This window comes from Diaphorina citri, unplaced genomic scaffold (genome assembly GCF_000475195.1).
Source record: "Diaphorina citri unplaced genomic scaffold, Diaci psyllid genome assembly version 1.1 scaffold76, whole genome shotgun sequence".
NCBI classification, from domain to species: domain Eukaryota; kingdom Metazoa; phylum Arthropoda; class Insecta; order Hemiptera; family Psyllidae; genus Diaphorina; species Diaphorina citri.
Genome location: NW_007377513.1, coordinates 306,842 through 328,475, shown reverse-complemented (window position 1 = coordinate 328,475; position 21,634 = coordinate 306,842). Strand labels below are relative to the sequence as shown.

General features: G+C 35.6%; 1 protein-coding gene and 1 long non-coding RNA gene across 2 annotated transcripts in view; both read right to left on the bottom strand.

The window, feature by feature from the left end:
- Window positions 1–8,283: 8,283 nt before the first annotated feature.
- LOC103521799 (putative uncharacterized protein DDB_G0271606) overlaps window positions 8,284–21,634 on the bottom strand; it is a 48,255-nt gene continuing 34,904 nt past the window's right edge. Inside the window, 2 exon segments of the mRNA XM_026832362.1 lie at window positions 8,284–8,322; window positions 13,133–13,184. Coding sequence (XP_026688163.1) covers window positions 8,284–8,322; window positions 13,133–13,184 — 91 coding nt within the window.
- Window positions 13,350–20,070, bottom strand: LOC113472537. The gene is made up of 2 exons (XR_003394806.1): window positions 19,363–20,070; window positions 13,350–13,393 (listed from the first exon to the last, which is right to left on the bottom strand). It is a non-coding gene; the product is annotated as an uncharacterized LOC113472537 (long non-coding RNA).

The following is a 21,634-nucleotide window of genomic DNA, read 5'->3' as shown; positions in this document are numbered from 1 at the left end:
GGAAAAGAACATCGCGTGCTGAAATCAACAAAATACCTGCCTACTAGGTGATACATACGAACATCTGTGAAAAAATATAAAGCTTATCTATCGGACAAAACCTGGATGGAACAACAATTGGCAAAAGAAATACAGCTGAACATTTTCTCTCGTTACTGCTGAAAATGATGCCTCAAAAAACTCAAAATTTGCCTCAAATTTCTAAAAATACAACATCCGTTCTCAGAGGATACATTCTCCGCTATCGAAGCAGTTTCATTCAATCCCAGTAACATCATAAAGTAATACATCTGGATATGTTCATTAAATCGTAGCAGTTGATCAGCAATTTGTTTACTTATAATGAGTCATATGAGATGGAGATCACTTCTCAATGTGGTCCATAACGGAAAATACCGGGGATCAATGTTTGTGTTCAGATTGTTTACTGATCAACACCTTGCCAGCAAATTCTCTCTTTATGACGTCACAAATAATTCACCATGAACAAACAGCGACCAAAATATTAGTTCTTAAAGAACACACAATTTAGAGAAACCCTGTTTCCAAATAATGAACTTCCTACATACTCGGTATCTAAAACAGTCAAAGTAAATAAAGGACCCTTAAGTAAACAGCCAAAAAATACTGAAATCGTGAAACTTATCACTTTAAACGTCATCGTCAGTATCTAGTATTTATCTTTCCTATTACTATAAAATGTGATAACGACATTAACTCCAGTGATTCTTGACATGTTTACGAAAATACAAGGATGTGTTTTATAGGATAAGTAAATATTGAAATCCAGTAGTGCTAAAATCAGCAAAAATGAGAGGTGGCGTGATATGTATGTAAATCGTGAAACTTATCACTTTAAACGTCATCGTCAGTATCTAGTATTTATCTTTCCTATTACTATAAAATGTGATAACGACATTAACGACTGTTAACACCAGTGATTCTTGACATGTTTACGAAAATACAAGGATGTGTTTTGTAGGATAAGTAAATATTGAAATCCAGTAGTGCTAAAATCAGCAAAAATGAGTGGTGGCGTGATATGTATGCAGGAAAAAATTAACACGAAATTAAAAGCAAATTGTGTAAGCCATTATGCGTCATTAAGCCAGACTCAAATTGGCATTAGAATTAACATTGAGATCATCCAGCTATGTCTAGGTTGAGGAAAACATGGAATAACTACAATATTGTTGATAGAGTTCCTTCTTGAACCGGTTAGCCAAAACATCTGTCGATTTTTTGGTGAATTTGGCCTGTCATTGTACATACAGGTCCCATGAGATTCACGGTTCATTAACAATATTTCTTACTTTAGCATTTCAACAGAAAGAACCTGATAGAGAGAACATAGCCATTGGCAATACTGGCAGCAGCCTCTGTCAATTATGTGATACTCCAAAGAAGAAAGTAAAACTAATTTTGGCATTGATCTACTTGAGCGAAGAAATCATTAGAAACATAATCACCTACATCTAGGTACGTACCTATAAGTATCTAATGTTAGGCGATTCAGAGAAAGTGAAAATACAACATGTGCAAACTTTATTTCAAGAGATACTGGACTTGTTTTGGTGTTTTGTTACCTAGAGTGAAACACTGAAGCAGTATCCTTCACTTGTGCTTATTAACATCCTCCCAGCTAACTTTAATTGTGCAATAACAAACCCACCATATAGGTTAGGTACTATAACCTCAAACTTAGAGACAAACCTCATCTGTGGTAACGTTAACCACATGAAGGTCGTTGTAATACCTTCTGTTTTCAGAAAAGACACTTTTGAAGAAAGAGAAGGTGGTGAATTTCATTCATTGAACTAACGGGAATAACGGAATAAAGTCAAACTAAAAATTTTAGTTGAAAGGTACACATGTGTTTGGAGCCAAATTCAGACGAAATCTTGGACGAAATTCAAGCTTAAAACAAAGAGATGGGTGTAAAAATCTCAAATATTTGCAATTCGCATGAGAAGTATGTGTACGCAACATTTCATTGAGATACACTATCCACAACAGCTCAACACAAGCAGTACAGAACAAATACTACATGCTGGTATAAAAATAGTAATTAGGTCAACACAACTTTGCTTGTATTATTCCAATCCAAGGTATCTGCCTCAAAGATCAGACCACTATCCACTATTATACATACAGGGTGATATGTCTAGCTTCAACTTGGTCCTCAATTTGAAGTCTTCAGATTCATATTGATACCAAAAGGACGATTCATATTGAAAGTGGAGTCAACAAATGTAGTAAAGGATACCAAAAACATTAATAAACAAATCAGATAGATTTGAAAAAGATAAATTTGAAAAGAAATACCTAATGCAGATATCTACTGGTACCTTCTCATCACAAAGTCATACAGTATACTGGACTGGCACTCTTTGAAGGTCACACCTTGTTGCAAATTCAATATGAACTTCGAATCAACTTTACAATTGCAACGATTGAGGTTTTTAGCAAGCTGCTAGAGGTTTTAAACGGTCTATTTCTTGTAGAATACAAAATGATCTTCATAGATTGAAAACTCATTTTACAAAAAATTGTTACGAATCGATATCATAAGAATATTGCAACCAAAATTGAAAATTCATTCCTAGGATTATGCTGCTTTTGTAAAAAAATTCACCTTAAGCAATAGTTGAGAAAAGGGACATTGAAACCCTGAAATGAACCGAGACTCAACATTAGTAAATTGTATGAGAAAACTGGGTTATAGGGCTAGAAGTACTTTTAAGGATTCAACAATATTTACTATGCATTGAAATATGTCAAAGTTCGCACATTATTGAGGTTTTTAGCAAGCTGCTAGAGGTTTTAAACGGTCTATTTCTTGTAGAATACAAAATGATCTTCATAGATTGAAAACTCATTTCACAAAAAATTAATACGAATCGATATCATAAGAATATTGCAACCAAAATTGAAAATTCATTCCTAGGATTATGCTGCTTTTGTAAAAAATTCACCTTAAGCAATAGTTGAGAAAAGGGACATTGAAACCCTGAAATGAACCGAGACTCAATATTAGTAAATTGTATGAGAAAACTAGGTTATAGGGCTACAAGTACTTTTAAGGATTCAACAATATTTACTATTACTATGCATTGAAATATGTCAAAGTTCGCACAGGTTCAAATATGAAAACATCAAATACTACTCAATAAGAACAGTTCAAAAATAACTGAGGAATAGGACACAATCAACCTACACACCTCTACCCAGGTAAGGGAAGGCTGTATTGTTCGACTTGGACACACGTGCTGGGTTATACTTTAGTATCAACATATAGTATCAACCTATCAACATATCGTTCAACCTACACACCTCTACCCAGGTAAGGGAAGGCTGTATTGTTCGACTTGGAAACACGTGCTGGGTTATACTTTAGTATCAACATATCGATCAACCTACACACCTCTACCCAGGTAAGGGAAGGCTGTATTGTTCGACTTGGAAACACGTGCTGGGTTATACTTTAGTATCAACATATAGTATCAACCTATCAACATATCGCACATAACAATGAAGCTGTTTTGGCATTGATGCGAGGAGGTTATTTGCTTTGCATCTGATGGAAGAATGCCAACTTTGAAAATTAAATAGAAAAAGTTGCAACCACTGCATTGGGATGCGGTTAAAGAACTCGAATAACACTTCTAACGTGTTTCAAATATTGACGAGTAAAGTGACCATTTAGTTGAATCTAATATGCAAATCATAGAGATATTGATTGCACTGCTGCAGTTGTTGCTCTTTGCAATATAAACAGGGGAAGCTCCTGTTGAGTTCTGATGTAAGTGATCAGAGTAACACTGAATTGAATTCAGCAATAGTTGGTTCTCTAGGTCCTAGGGTACCTGGCTCCTGCCTGAGCCTTAGTATCTGGGCACAAATCATCATAGAGATATTGATTGCACTGCTGCAGTTGTTGCTCTTTGCAATATAAACAGGGGAAGCTCCTGTTGAGTTCTGATGTAAGAGATGAGAGTAACACTGAATTGAATTCAGCAATAGTTGGTTCTATAGGTCCTAGGGTACCTGGCTCCTGAGCCTTAGTATCTGGGCACAAATCTTCTGGTTACTCTCAAAAAGTGTAATATTCACCCAACTGGCACAAATCTTCTGGTTACTCTCAAAAAAGTGTAATATTCACCCAACAAAAACAGTCAAATTTCCTTGAGTAACCAAATGGCGCTAGTATCATAGAGATATTGATTGCACTGCTGCAGTTGTTGCTCTTTGCAATATAAACAGGGGAAGCTCCTGTTGAGTTCTGATGTAAGAGATCAGAGTAACACTGAATTGAATTCAGCAATAGTTGGTTCTCTAGGTCCTAGGGTACCTGGCTCCTGAGCCTTAGTATCTGGGCACAAATCTTCTGGTTACTCTCAAAAAGTGTAATATTCACCCAACTGAAACAGTCAAATTTCCTTGAGTAACCAAATGGCGCTAGTCTCCTGAAGGTCGTTCAAATGCTGTGCCCAAATAAACTCACTCTCAGGTAACTCTCACTCAATAAGACAAGAATTGAAACTTGAATTCATACTGGTATATCACGCATCTTGCCAGTAATAACTTGAAGGTAAGGAATGCTGGGATATCTAAATGCTGATGCAGGCAAATATGTGAAAGGTTCGTTGGTTGCGAAATGCGAAGTCAAGTGTAGCAAAGTTGTTTGAAGCTTTGAAGTATGGTAAACTTGAGAGTATGCTGTGGTGACTAGTAGGGGATGTCTTCTTTTCAACGGTAATCTTGAGTATGTATTTGGTATGCCAGATTCACCTTCCTTATACATATGTATCAAAAGAACAATTGATAAGCGAAAATAAGTTTATTTATTGTTTACTGTAAATTTATATATTTGTTATTTTGCTTTGTTCAATTTGTTCAATATTTGTTGAAAATTTTGTACAATAAAAGTACTTATATTACCATTACCATTACCATACATCATGATGTTCCAACTTTGAACTGTTAAACAGAACCCCACAGTAGCAGATCTAACTATTCCATGTCACACAATAAGGTGGATAAATATTTATATAACCACCATCAACTGGTAACTAGACAATACCTACAACTGTATTGTCTAACAATCGTGACCATTTTGTACTTCTGGGTACAAGTCTTCTCAATATCCTCAACATCTTACAATACTACCGGTAGTTATCGATACCATTACTTACTCACTAGTCAGTTAACCAAATACAACACCAATCAACCTAATGCTAACCCCACGCTAGGAAATGCACTTTTCTTCTCCTAATGGTGCACATAAATCTCGTGACGTCATTATACCATTTTCCTAACAATACAAGGAAATCGGTGGCAGATCCTTATGATAGCCAAGCCATCTCAGACAAAATGAACAACATATGTAGGTAAACATTGGATTTTAGGATTATTGAGATATTGGGAAAATCCTACAATGCTGGAGTGAGCACCAAAGTTGTGACATAATAACAATAACACAAAGAAACTAGGTAAACATTGGATTTTAGGATTATTGAGATATTGGGAAAATCCTACAATGCTGCAGTGAGCACCAAAGTTGTGACATAATAACAATAACACAAAGAAACTGCATTTACATTTTTGCATTTACATTCTGACTAATTAGAATGACTGTCAAAGGACAAACCCCGTTAATGTAATTAAAAAATTAAAAGAGCTAACACAAAATAAAGACAAATTGTCTTAGACAAATACAACATTCTATAAATGTGTTACACTTTAACGTACACAACGTCTTCTTGCATGGAAAGTTTTTCTCCGAATTCGGTGCGCTATTTGCGGTGGTGACCCAATGGAAGAATTTTCATCTCGTGCTCTATTTTTCACCTAAATTATAATGTGACGAGCTCGACACATCATAAAACACAAAATAGAATACCTACGCACAGAACTTCTCCATTCAATCTTGCATGGAAAGTTTTTCTCCGAATTCGGTGCGCTATTTGCGGTGGTGACCCAATGGAAGAATTTTCATCTCGTGCTCTATTTTTCTCCTAAATTATAATGACGAGCTCGACACATCATAAAACACAAAATAGAATACCTACGCACAGAACTTCTCCATTCAACCAATGAATCCAATGATGAATGATAGCTGTAACAATAGTGCCAAGTTTGTATTTACTTGTTTGCTAATTTTTCTTCTTTATTATTATTTTTTTTATATTTATTCTTTTCGCCCCGTTTCAAATGAAGAAGTGTCTCTATTTTCACCCAACACACTAAGTCGGAACCGACCTCCCTCCTCCCTGCTATGCTGTACTTTCTCAGTGTCCTAATTCGACAAGAAAGAGTTGCAACAAAGTGGACAAACCAATCGAAAAGAAAAGTGACAAACGGATTTTGGAGGTTTGGGACTTGGGGTTGTGTTAGCTCCTAACTTGTTATTTTCCTCTGAGAAAGTCAGGCCTTCCCTTTGCATTCTCCGAGGTTAGGGCCCTCCTGGTGTGTTTTAGGAATTTAGGACTTTTATTAGGCCCTGTCAATATTGTAAATACGGACCTCTCCAAAAGACCAAAACACATCAGGTTTAAAGTTCAGATTTTGAGAAGAACAGAAAATAGTGATAGGGTGCGATTAGTTAGGGTGGAAGAACTCTATTATTGGGTTATTTCCCCTGATTTAGGTTGTTGGAATGCTATATTATAGAGCTTCCCGATATAGAGTTCAATATTAAAGTTCCGGAACCCAGTCACTCCATTGGGCTTCGGGCACCTTAGATTTTTCTCCGTGTATTCTCGGTGAATTAAAGTTCAGATTTTGAGAAGAACAGAAAATAGTGATAGGGTGCCATTAGTTAGGGTGGAAGAACTCTATTATCGGGTTATTTCCCCTGATTTTGGTTGTTGGAATGCTATATTATAGAGCTTCTTGATATAGAGTTCAATATTAAAGTTCCGGAACCCAGTCACTCCATTGGGCTTCGGGCACCTTAGATTTTTCTCCCTGTATTCTCAGTGAGGAAAACCTCAAGAAAAATGATATAGCTTGGAACAAATCGGACGCTCTGACTTGATATCTTCGTAACATGATTCACATGTCCATCATCAACACATGAGTCAACAAAACTGCTGACTACTCAGTTGACAGCAACTTGCTGATTGCTGATATATGAGGTTAGAACTGCGGAAATACGAAACTATATGAATATGACTAAGAAGTTTATAAAATACGAGTAATAGAGCACTCATCTTCGCAATAAGCATAATTTGCTCGTTTGGTGTAAATAAATAAAATTTTAATCTAAGCCATTTTTTTTCGAGTTCAATATTAAAGTTCCGGAACCCAGTCACTCCATTGGGCTTCGGGCACCTTAGATTTTTCTCCGTGTATTCTCGGTGAAGAAAAATGATATAGCTTGGAACAAATCGGACGTTCTGACTTGACATCTTCGTAACATGATTCACATGTCCATCAACAACACATGAGTCAACAAAACTGCTGACTTTACTCAGTTGACAGCAACTTGCTGATTGCTGATATATGAGTTTAGAACTGCGGAAATACGAAACTATATGAATATGACTAAGAAGTTTATAAAATACGAGTAATAGAGCACTCATCTTGCGAAGATAAGCATAATTTCCTCGTTTGGTGTAAATAAATAAAATTTTAATCTAAGCCATTTTTTTTCTTTTAATTAATCCAAGCCCATGTACTTATAACTCAAGTTCTATGATAATAATAATAATATGATGATCATTATCATCGCATAATCGTAATAAATACTCTGTATACGCAACATAGTTTACATTATCTGTCATATTTGATGTAAGACGCACTAATATCCTAGCGAAATAGACGTATAAATCGTGCCCATGTACTTATAACTCAAGTTCTATGATAATAATAATAATATGATGATCATTATCATCGCATAATCGTAATAAATACTCTGTATAGTGTATACGCAACATAGTTTACATTATCTGTCGTATTTGATGTAAGACGCACTAATATCCTAGCGAAATAGACGTATAAATCGTATATATGATCTTGAGATGATGATTTTGCTTAGCAGACACAAAGATTCTTTATTATCTTGATAGCTACAGCATATGCTGTACTTACAGTGTTGAAATGATGCTCTTGATAATGCGCCTAATAATAAATTAAAGATTCTTTATTATCTTGATAGCTACAGCATATGCTGTACTTACAGTGTTGAAATGATGCTCTTGATAATGCGCCTAATAATAAATGTCATAATGATCCATCAAAATACAGGAATTGAAGAAAATTCCAAGGGCTCATTTCTAATTAGAATGCTGTGCTAATATTATCTCTGCTGACCAGATCCTGCCAACACAAGAGGAGGAGACAAGTTGGTTAAATCTTTGTTCAGGACTAATGCTCACGATTACAATTACTCACAAACACTTTATTTAGACTGCCAGCGAGCGTAAGGCGCGAGACTAGCGTAGAATGATATATTTTTTTTTTCTACTCTTAATTCCTACGCAAAAACTAGCGATAAAAAAAATGAAACCCTGATCCATCAAAATACAGGAATTGAAGAAAATTCCAAGGGCTCATTTCTAATTAGAATGCTGTGCTAATATTATCTCTGCTAGATTAGATTAGCAAAAACTAAAGCAACGTGGTCGGTATCCGAATGGGTGACCATCTAGATCTAGGCAATCGCGTTCTGTTGGCTTTTCCCGGACCCACTCAGGTTGTGAGAGGTTAATGTGAGAAGGCTGGTAGGTACTTATCGTCGGATCGGGTGTAAACCCCCGTCAAAAAAAAACCTTAGCAATTATACTGTGACGTTACACCCCTTGAAAATAGGATAAGGAAAGTAAAAAGGTATATCATAGGAACATACAGATGAGTAGGGTCAAAGCAGCGGACCCTGAAAAGAGAGCGTATAAGTTTTTGCCACAATGAAAGTCCCATCGTGGCAGAAGACCATTCCAAGATATTTGCCAAGGTCATTTATGGTAGCAGAACACACGACAACGACGCGTAAGTATCCTACAAGCAATTACCAAGCCAAAGTACCAGCGCAATTACTATAAAAATTATAAAATAGATGGTTGCTGGTTGGTTTCGCAATTTCTTTTTCCATATCTGATAAAACAAAAGGAAAAATAGTTGACCATTAGAAAAGCAGTAAAGAAAAATATCCAGAAAATTCTCAATTATTCCGATATGTGTGTGCATTTATGGTAGCAGAACACACGACAACGACGCGTAAGTATCCTACAAGCAATTACCAAGCCAAAGTACCAGCGCAATTACTATAAAATAGATGGTTACTAGTTGGTTTCGCAATTTCTTTTTCCATATCTGATAAAACAAAAGGAAAAATAGTTGACCATTATAGAAAAGCAGTAAAGAAAAATATCCAGAAAATTCTTGATTATTCCGATATGTGTGTTTTTATTACTGACGTGACATCGTGAGTTACTACCACTGTACGTAATGAGTAGATATAATTGTTAGTGCTAACTGCTCACTTAATAGCATAATTGCTACTACTGGAGCTACTCAAATGATTTTCTCGATTCTAGTCACTAGGCAACTAGTGGATTTAATTGTTAGTGCTAACTGCTCACTTAATAGCATAATTGCTACTACTGGAGCTACTCAAATGATTTTCTCGATTCTAGTCACTACTGGTTATGCTTATGACGCAAGACATACTGGGAGAACAGCAGAGATCACGAACAAGAGTTCAGAATATTATAATCACTAGAGATGGGTCAAACAAGGAAAATGTCTATGAAGGAATAGGATTTTGAGCACATGAATTGCCTGCTGGAATAGCCAAACTTGTTTTATTAGATAAGGAAAAGAACATCGCCCGAATAGTAATAATTAGCCTCATTTGTAAGATTACGTTTAGTGGCATACAGAACTATGGGCACCTTGTATGAAAAGGGTGTCAAATAAAAGAGTTCAGGTACACCCTGTAACTTGATAGTATCGTGTGGACATAATCACCTGCAAGTTTAATAATATCAATACTTGGGCTTGGTTCGTTCACCTTCACTGTAATAATGTATTAAGTAGAATATAGAACTATTGACACTAACAGATGGATGGCGGAGACATGAGATAGCGTGAACTATGGGAATTCAGGTGAACATCATTAAATTTGTACTAGGTATTTATAGAATACCAAGTATCTACATTGGGGAAAAAAGTTAAAAGTCACTGTACTAGCAGTTATATAGGTCTTTAGTGACAGCTAGAATTGCCCCATTTACACATCAAAATATCCCAGAGCAGGTAAGTTCTTTCCTTGAAGTTCATTGTTTACACGAAATAATTGCACTAGGCGTTACCGGACTTGCAAATATCAACCAGAACATTAGCAATCTAAAAATATCAACAGACAGATCAACAACAACAAGACACCTAGAGGTAAACATTCGTTAAAGTTCAAACGAGAAAAATTGTTTGCATTCTGACGATTTTTTGATGAGGAACTCGGGAAAAAGCTGCTTTTCCAAATTTGGTGATCCTGTACAGGTACTCTTGGCGTTTAATTTGCCGTGGTACTCAACTTTGTTTCAAGGTCATTACCGTCACTATTGTTCCATTTTGTTTGTAGGAATATAGGAGCTATTGGTCCATTTTGTTTGTAGGAATATAGGAACTGTTGTTCCGATGTTATAGGAATCTTTAAAGTTTGCGGATATGTCAAGAAAAGTTAAGGAGAACTCTATGTTTGGGAGTGATGGATGGATCGTTCTGTTCCGGGGTGTTGACTACAACTTGAACTTGCTTGAAGAATGTAAGTAATTATAATAATTATCCTAATGTGTTTTATCATCAAATCATCATCATAATGCCCGAACTAGTTCTTTAATTGAATGTAGACCTCACTTGGAGAAAAAGGGTACATACTACATTCACTACTTATGTACATGTCCATAGGAACCTAACTGCAGTATCTAACAAGGAAAGAATAAATTCCATTTTATAATTGAGATGTTTTCCCAACTTCTTCATTTAACCTTGGTGCTTTACTGGCTGTGGGGGAATTCTGAAGGAAATTAAAGACATTCAAACCAAACATAATAGGCACTCTTGTTTTTACGACAACGCGAAGACGTAATAATTCCAACCGATCAATCAACCGTCAAATGGTTAATCAAATTGAATTGATTATCAGTCGTTTTCAAGGATTAAAGAAAGAAGAATCTTTCACGCTTGTGTTATACCACCCAGGAATACTTATCATGGTCGACAAAATCGAAAAAGTCCTTTTGTTTTTATTCTAACACGAATGATGGCGGTGGACAATCACAGATCGCCGTGAAATCTTGAAAAAATTGATTCTTTCTTTTTATCAGAATGAACATTTTTTGTTTTTATCGGAATAAACATTTCCATTTCCATTTATTTATTTTTTGCCGGAGCAAACCGGAATATACACAAAGAAAGTGAAAGTGGCAATGCTGTACAGGAAAAACAAAGAGAAATGATAATATTCTAGCCTGATTCTCTGACTCACCCATCTCATTGTCAGAAACGTGTGTTCAGAAAAACTGGGGAAAATACAAAATAGGTTAAATAAATTTGCACACATATCAATGAACACGAGAAATTGTGTTGAGTCCTTGACATCAAATTGAGACAAGGGGAGATGTGACCGCGCAAAAAATTATCACGTCTGATAATTTCGCACAGGGAAACATTTCAAGATAAAAGTCTGGAGTATGAAGTTAAAATACGGTACATATTTAGGAAATATACATTAAAATCTGTACATCATACAGATTTATACCTCAACTTTTTGATATAAATAAATTTTAAGCACAGATTTACATAAAGTCTTTGTGTGGGCGGTGGAAATATCGCTGCTAATTTTAGATATGGAATCCGAGGGAAATTACGGACAGAGGAATTCCAAAAATGTTAGGAAGTGCTCATTAAAATGTTTTAAATACCTGTCCATCCAATCGCTGATATAGTGATATAGTACATTTGGCTGGTAAAGAGGGTGCGAGTTCAATCCCAGCTGAGGCATGGACTTTGATCTTTATTTATTTATTAAATAACCCAAGTACATAATATTATGATGATAGACTAATTGATTTGTAAGTCGCCAAATGACATATATTCTTCTATTATAAATAAATTAACCAACAAAGCACTACGAACTACACCAACTCGATAACTATAAATATTTATAAAGTCATGTGCCTACACCGAAAAAGACATTGTTCATTAGATTGTCTATTGTATCATATGAATCTGAAGGTGAGATACCGTTGTAACATATCTCAGCTAATTACATATTCGACACGTTCCATCCCTAAATTTCAATGAAATTTTTTTTTTTTTTTTTTTTTTTTAAATAGTACCTAACAAAGTAAAAATCTAATTAAGGAAATGATATCAAAACAAAACAAGATTAAGAAACAACAAAGATATGATGTTCATAATAATTGCCAATAGAGGATACGAAGAAGACATAATAAAGGAAACGACCTTCAATATCAATTCATTGATGAGTTGGACAAAAAATTAAAACGCATATTCTTAAATTCCAATCTATGGATTGAAATTCTCTCTTGACTCTGGGATCGAAAAACCTGATCCGTTCAAAACAAATATCAGATGCGAGATGCCAAGTCCTCTTGTTAGCGGATCTTTCTTTATCCGAGAAAATCTTCTATATCAATTCATTGATGAGTTGGACAAAAAATTAAAACGCATATTCTTAAATTCCAATCTATGGATTGAAATTCTCTCTTGACTCTGGGTTCGAAAAACCTGATCCGTTCAAAACAAATATCAGATGAGAGATGCCAAGTCCTCTTGTTAGCGGATCTTTCTTTATCCGAGAAAATCTTCTCCCATCACCTAATCCTAAACTAGTTTGATTTGCGATCTAAAGATTGCTTTGAAAAATGACAGCCATTGGCTGTATTTTTACGGATCCTTTAAAATTAAAAGTTCATGTTGATGATCATATTACAATTGAACAACATCATGAATAAGTACATCTCATTTCTTTATAAGACTTTTAATACATATTTCCAATGCCATCACTTAAACTTAAACAGAATGAACAGGTGAAATCACATTGGTGAGCACCCATTTAGATTTTTCTCATTTTATATTCAGAAATGAAAGCTATTGTACTTACCATGGCCTGTTCTATTTTATTGTCGATAGCAACACCACTGGTCCCCGAAGCACTGCAATCAAAAGAAACAAAACGGTCAAGGATGAGACAAAATAATAGATTGGCAAAAGAGAAGGACACGGGCGAAAGATATTAAATTGGCAATACCTGAGACTATCAATTTAGATTTTTCTCATTTTATATTCAGAAATGAAAGCTATTGTACTTACCATGGCCTGTTCTATTTTATTGTCGATAGCAACACCACTTGTCCCCGAAGCACTGCAATCATAAGAAACAAAACGGTCAAGGATGAGACAAAATTTAATAATAGATTGGCAAAAGAGAAGGACACGGGCGAAAGATATTAAATTGGCAATACCTGAGACTATCAATACCATCATCAGTTTGGCAAAAACAAGTATAAACTATATGATATTGGAAAACATGTTCTAGCTGTAACCACCATCGCCATGAGCAACGTAATGTTATGATCATAAACATATCATCATGCTCAACAAACTCAGCATCTTCCAATGTCGTCTATTAGGATCAATTAATATTAAAAAAAATGGAGAGTTTAGTTGCATTTAGTATTAATAGTCTCATAGTCGTAAAAAGAAGGAAGGAAATTCACTCGCATTCCGGTTGGCATGTAACAAATCCGCTTTTAAAAGTTCATGGGTAAAAGACTTGAATTGCTGTTGTTTTCTCTCATTTTCCGCCAACCACTTCTTTAGTGGTAGAGGCTAAACCAATTAAGACTCTGAAATACAGCACCATCGCCATGAGCAACGTAATGTTATGATCATAAACATATCATCATGCTCAACAAACTCAGCATCTTCCAATGTCGTCTATTAGGGTCAATTAATATTCAAAAAAATGGAGAGTTTAGTTGCATTTAGTATTCATAGTCGTAAAAAGAAGGAAGGAAATTCACTCGCATTCCGGTTGGCATGTAACAAATCCGCTTTTAAAAGTTCATGGGTAAAAGACTTGAATTGCTGTTGTTTTCTCTCATTTTCCGCCAACCACTTCTTTAGTGGTAGAGGCTAAACCAATTTAAAAGACTCTGAAATACGAGGTTCATAGCTTCAGGTGTCACTTTAACAATTTCATGTAGTTCTTTGCTCATCTCAAAAACCCTAGGCGTTAGTCTTAAACCGTCTTTGTCAGTAGAAGAATGGTCATAGGAACATAGGTCATCTTGAGATATACATAGGTTTTGCTCGAATCTACCCCAACAGTAGGTAATTTTCCCGCACCAAATACTATTTTCTATTCTATTATCCTTTCCAATCTTGTTCTAATATCTACGGCAATGCCTTCCGTCTTTGTCAGTAGAAGAATGGTCATAGGAACATAGGTCATCTTGAGATATACATAGGTTTTGCTCGAATCTACCCCAACAGTAGGCAATTTTCCCGCACCAAATACTATTTTCTATTCTATTATCCTTTCCAATCTTATTCTAATATCTACGGCGATGCCTTTCTTCAGAGCGTCCCTAACAATTCCTTGAACCAACACACATGAATACACTTACTCGGTACTCTACTGAATATTCAACTCGGTTAATCATGTATAATTGAACGAAACAGAATAGTAAATGATCAATGTTCTTGATTCTTAACTTGCAACGCCTCAGCACACTTGAGATCTCGAGTTTCAAGGCAAGAGTATCATAGCATAGACCCATTGCCGCGGTCACACACTATGCCATTGTTCTTGGTTCTTCTAAACCCTTTCATATATCCAATGGGTGTGATCAAGAAGTTAATGATATTGTTTAGTTTAGCCAGCATGTCATCGATCCCTGAGGTTAATATATCTCAGGTTATGGCTCTGCCAATGATGTTGAGGTAGGGTAATACAAAACTCTATGGAATTATCAATATTACATTATTATACCTTCAGTCTCTGTTTACTGTTTTGACTAACAAAGGTACTTTCTTTTTATCAATGATTCTTTATTATCTCTGAATTCCGGTAACTTGCAAAGTATGAAGCAACTCTGAGCCATCAAAATATGATCTGGAACGCTTCCCATATTATTATTGTCGGTGTCAAATTTTCATACGGTTAATTAGCAAAATCTTCACTTAGTGAGTTATGGTCAACGTCTTTTCTAGGTCATCGATCCCTGAGGTTAATATATCTCAGGTTATGGCTCTGCCAATGATGTTGAGGTAGAGTAATACAAAACTCTATGGAATTATCGATATTACATTATTATACCTTCAGTCTCTGTTTACTGTTTTAACTAACAAAGGTACTTTCTTTTTATCAATGATTCATTATTACCTCTGAATTCCACTGACTTGCAAAGTATGAAGCAACTCTGAGCCATCAAAATCTGGAACGCATTATTGTCGGTGTCAATTTTTCATACGGTTAATTAGCAAAATCTTCACCTAGTGAGTTATGGTCAACTTCTTTTCTAAGAAGTTTCCACTGAGCATAATCAGGTCATAATTTACCAACCAAAATAGATTTCTGTTTATTTCGAGAGAACTCTATGTATCTAAATGATGTGAGAATTCCGGTAACTTGCAAAGTATGAAGCAACTCTGAGCCATCAAAATATGATCTGGAACGCTTCCCATATTATTATTGTCGGTGTCAATTTTTCATATGGTTAATTAGCAAAATCTTCACTTAGTGAGTTATGGTCAACGTCTTTTCTAAGAAGTTTCCACTGAGCATAATCAGGTCATAATTTACCAACCGAAATAGATTTCTGTTTATTTCGAGAGAACTCTATTCACGCGTGTATCTAAATGATGTGATGTGAGGTGGGCAGAAATAGGTGATATTTAATGGACAGCCGAATCTATCGTTGGTAAATATACGAGCTGTTTCGCTCCATCTGATTGGTTCTTCTGTGTCAGTATGCCACGAACTTTGCCACAAACGCGAGTTCAAAAACTACGTAAGCAATTTGAGATCAGTCAAGACTCAAGCAATAAGTGAGAGCATGCTACAGCATCTGACCATAGTACAACAAGGTGTGCCCACAACAAACTACTCATAAGGTACTAAAATAAAAACACATAAAACTCGTTTGTTGAACTCAATATAAACAACAAAAACAGCTATAGTTATTGTCAATAGAGAATATGTTGAAGGTCATGACAATGCTAAAGACGACAGTAGCTACAGTATAAAATTCGTTGATAGCATCAATACCAATCTCAATCCATAACCGAAAGAATTCAAGAAATGAAAATTTAAAATAACTTTTATGTATCACAAAAACAGCTATAGTTATTGTCAATAGAGAATATGTTGAAGGTCATGACAATGCTAAAGACGACAGTAGCTACAGTATAAAATTCGCTGATAGCATCAATACCAATCTCAATCCATAACCGAAAGAATTCAAGAAATGAAATTTTAAAATAACTTTTATGCATTAAGCTAACAAGAATAGGTATTAACTATGCAACAGCTCTATTTATTTGCATTTGCAATAAAAGCAAGTTTTATCATTGAAGGGAAGAAAAGGATAATAAAATGTAGGGTTGAGCAAAAAGCTAGCTACAGCAGTTTGCAAAAAGTAAAGATGTTGTAATAAAATAAGAAACTGGGACAGTCATTGAAGTCTAAAATAGCTTTATCATTGAAACCTAAAAAAGCAAAAATGGCCTGATTTATAAGAACTAGCACAGCAGAAATCAACGACAGACACTGATTGATATTAAAGCTGATAGAGCAAGGTAATTGAGAAGCACATAAATCTCGTGACGTCATTATACCATTTTCCTAACAATACAAGGAAATCGGTGGCAGATCCTTAAGATAGCCATCTCAGACAACATGAACAATATGCACATAAATCTCGTGACGTCATTATACCATTTTCCTAACAATACAAGGAAATCGGTGGCAGATCCTTAAGATAGCCATCTCAGACAAAATGAACAACATACACGGCGTATTACAGAAGCCAAGTAGACCAATACAGTCAGTCTGGGAAGTCATCAAGACACAAGACAGGTAGACAAATATACGGAAACCTATTAAGCATGTACTAAACTCATATGAATATGTTTGTCCATACCGTCACCTAGAACAACAATAGGTCGCTCTGTTCCGCAATACAAAGCACGCAACCCAGTAAACAAAAATGTAAAATGAATACAGAGCTCAGGGCTATATTTCTAGACCCCAAACAACAATACGTTTTTGTTGATTCCGGTGGACAGTTGAAAAAAATGCTGATTTATCACACAAAAAAATTAATAATATGAATATCCAACAATGGTTTTGTGATGCGAAGCATTCTGAATGAATTTTCTAGTAGCTGTGGAGTATTTTGATAAGTTGTTATTACGCCATTCATAAATTCTAGTGCGAGGAAGCTCAGCCTAGTGTGAATGAACACGATGCACGTAAACAAAGCAAGAAATGCACATGCAAAAACACTTGGGGTATCATGTTTAGGCTACCCAAATGAAACTGAAAAGTGCCTTGAACCCAACTCACATTTTGGTCAGATAGAGTTCGCCTAGTGTGAATGAACACGATGCACGTAAACAAAGCAAGAAATGCACATGCAAAAACACTTGGGGTATCATGTTTAGGCTACCCAAAAATGAAACTGAAAAGTGCCTTGAACCCAACTCACATTTTGGTCAGATAGAGTTTATCTGATTGGATTTCTATGCGGCACATTTTGATTGGTATCCAATACAATATGGACACATCAACTTGATTAACCCTCGTCATATTCAAAGCAAATAGATACAGTACAGAGTGCCTAGACCAAACTTTCACCTTCAACCGCGAAGCTAGAGCACAAAGAATTTGACTTATGCATAGATATCAGGTGAACTTACAGAGAGGTAGAGGTGTATAGAATAGAAATATACCTTCAGCATGCAATCTAAGGTTATAAATAGATATTTAAGTAGAGGACCTGGCATCTCATATAACTAATCCACTGATTAGTCAAGTGCCAATTGTTTTAGAACACTCAAATCACTCCTACTTATAGATCGCCCAGGTATGTGTACTGTGTACATCCTCATAATGAAATTCTGTAGCTCAGACTTCGTAAAATAATAGAATGAGTACTTATTACCTCCATACCCAGCAGAAATAAGGAAAACCCTCTTAACCGGGTTCATCCAAAAAGTATTACGATCGCCCAGGTATGTGTACTGTGTACATCCTCATAATGAAATTCTGTAGCTCAGACTTCGTAAAATAATAGAATGAGTACTTATTACTTCCATACCCAGCAGAAATAAGGAAAACCCTCTTAACCGGGTTCATCCAAAAAGTATTAGGAGAAATACAAATAGGTACAACTTATTAATTTTTAGGTAGGTAATGTAGGTATCTAGTATCTACCATAACTACTAATTTAGTAAACCATGAGCCGTAAAATCTCAATGTCATCACATCACCATGTGTTGGATCAGCAATATAGCAATAGACTGAAATTACCAAGTAAATCCAAAATTTCCTGCTTCCCTTTTACCAACTCTTCCTGGCTCATTATGTTTTTACTTTAGTGATTATAGTTATTTTTTACTGCTGGAAGTATGTACTAACCATCTATATTTCTGAAGAAAATACAGGTTTTTTGCCCACCTTGATCAAGGTTTTTCTAGTTTTGGACTAATCTGCGTCATATGACGACTCCATAGCCTAATGATCAAAAGTTCAACATAACTAGAACTAGGCCAGAACTATTATTAGGTAATGTGACAAGATTGTAAAATGCTTTTTGAGGCGAGGCCGGCAGATAAAGTTTATCACACAACACACATACCTACATATACGTGAACTGAATTTTCCTTATTTAAAGGGTGATATTCTGATATTTATTTTTGTGGCCATTCTACATATATTATGTAACGCCCGAGTCCGCACGAAGTACTTAAGCAATTGTTAATTATTGACAGAGAATAATTAATTTTTAATAAATAGGTATTTTATGGCATTTTAATCAATAAAACAGCTTTATCTGAGTTTTTGGTGAACTTTGTTAAACTGATTTCTGACTGGTTGAATTTTAATCTAAAATTTAAAATCAACCAATTAGATTGCTTAATCCAATGAGTTTAACTTGAATCAAGTTTAAACTCATATTCTGGTCCTGGTTATGAATCATAGGATAGGGTGCACGCACACATTTAGATTTAACAACTACCCCATCAGATCATTGAGCTAACCGTCAGCATCACCTTGAAAGGCCAAAGTTCCCGGTTCATAATTCTCAATCAAAGATAACTTACTTGGGATATAAGTTGACAACGTAATTCATTATGAGCTGTTTCATTTGATCGGAGGATTTGAATAGATTATTTTCACTGCTGGGGAATAAACTAGATTTCATCATTTTGAATCGAGATATCTGCGCCGAAAATTCCCTAGCACAAGATCGGTCACAAACACTAACGACCGACACGATATAGGTGAGAAAATTGACGCAATTTTTTATTAAAAATAATATCAAAGCCGAAAAAAAATATACTAGTTTTTCAGGTTAAAAATAAATCGTTCCAAGTCTGTACTGGTAAAAAGCGAGAGTGGAGAAGGTAATTTTAATTGCAGTAAATGTAAATTTTCTTGTTGCTGAGACAGGAGTCGTATTGAGATCAGACAGCGCGGTAACACACTTAGCAGAGCCGGCTTACAACTGTGTGCTTGTGTGTTCTGTGTTTACGATTTGTGTGAGTCGGGCTGATTTGCCAAATGTGAGTCGCTATGCCGATACCGAGGGGAAACCGAACTGATTAGAGGAGAGGGAAGTCAACACTCGTAGCGCCATCACGCAACCCATGGATGATGCACCTCGTGGCCAATAAAACACAATCATGTACGAATAGATAGGCTTCTGATGATGATTATTATAGTGAGTTTGTTGTGATAAGGCAAGTGGGTGCTGGAATGCGCCAAGTTCGGTTTCTACGTAAAAAAAATACTACTGTTTCAAACACTAGAACGACTATCACTCGTGCGACACAGACAAATGAACTGTACTTCTGATGATGATTATTATAGTGAGTTTGTTGTGATAAGGCAAGTGGGTGCTGGAATGCGCCAAGTTCGGTTTCTACGTAAAAAAAAAATACTCCTGTTTCAAACACTAGAACGACTATCACTCGTGCGACACAGACAAATGAACTGTGTGGTTGCGAAATGCGAAGTCAAGTGTAGCAAAGTTGTTTGAAGTATGGTAAACTTGACTCTGTGGTGTATGTTATTTTCAAGAGTATGTTGTGGTGACTAGTAGGTAGTAGGGGATGTCTTTTCAACTGTAATCTTGAGTATGTATTTGGTCTGCCATCAGATTCACCTTCCTTATACATATGTATCACGCTGCTGTAAATGTGAATCGAGAAGTCAAGTGTAGCAAAGTTGTTTGAAGTATGGTAAACTTGACTCTGTGGTGTATGTTATTTTCAAGAGTATGCTGTGGTGACTAGTAGGTAGTAGGGGGTGTCTTCTTTTCAACTGTAATCTTGAGTATGTATTTGGTATGCCAGATTCACCTTCCTTACATATTATGTATCACGCTGCTGTAAATGTGAATTGAGAATTCACAGTTTTCACAGTTCTCATCACAAGAGATAGCATCTGTATTTTCACTGGTTTAGTTTTGACTAGGAATTTTTCGATTAAGAGTATTAATCATGAGAATTTCCCAAGAAGAACATTTTCCATTGATAAAATCTCAAGGATACGTACATATGTATGTGAACATTGGAGCTTTGAGCTCAATGAGGATTTCCTTTACCTTCTTCTTGAGTTTTGCAATGTTCATCTGCTGTCATTTTTTTTTTATTTTTTTCATAGAGCTGCAGACCTACATAAAGCTCTCATGGAAATCTCTTCACCAATTTGATCACAGATTACAACATTGGTTTTATCCTTTTATCTCGTTTTTATCTAATTAATCTCGAGATGGTGAAATAAACGTATTTTTATAACAAGATTGCATCACTCTTGACTAGGAATTTTTCGATTAAGAGTATTAATCATGAGAATTTCCCAAGAAGAACATTTTCCATTGATAAAATCTCAAGGATACGTATGTGAACATTGGAGCTTTGAGCTCAATGAGGATTTCCTTTTCCTTAACTTCTTCAGTATTGAGTTTTGCAATGTACATCTGCTGACTTTTTTTTTACTTCTTCATAGAACTGCAGACCTACATGAAAGCTCTCATGGAAATATCTTCACCAATTATCACAGATTACAACATTTGTTTTGTACTTTTATCTCGTTTTATCTTATTAATCTCAAGATGGTGAAATAGACGTATTTTTATAACAAGATTGCATCACTGTAAGCAGATTTCCTGGCAACTGAACCTGTGATACTGGTTCAACTTGTCATCCGGAGACCTTTTCACAGAAGCAATTAGGATCAGGATAGCCATGAGAAGAAAGAGGTGAAAAATAGTCATCATTTTGTATGGCCCAACGAAAATTTTACAATCACATCCAAAAATATTATCAACAACTGTGGAAAAGCTTGTGAATTGTCTTGTCATCCGGAGAC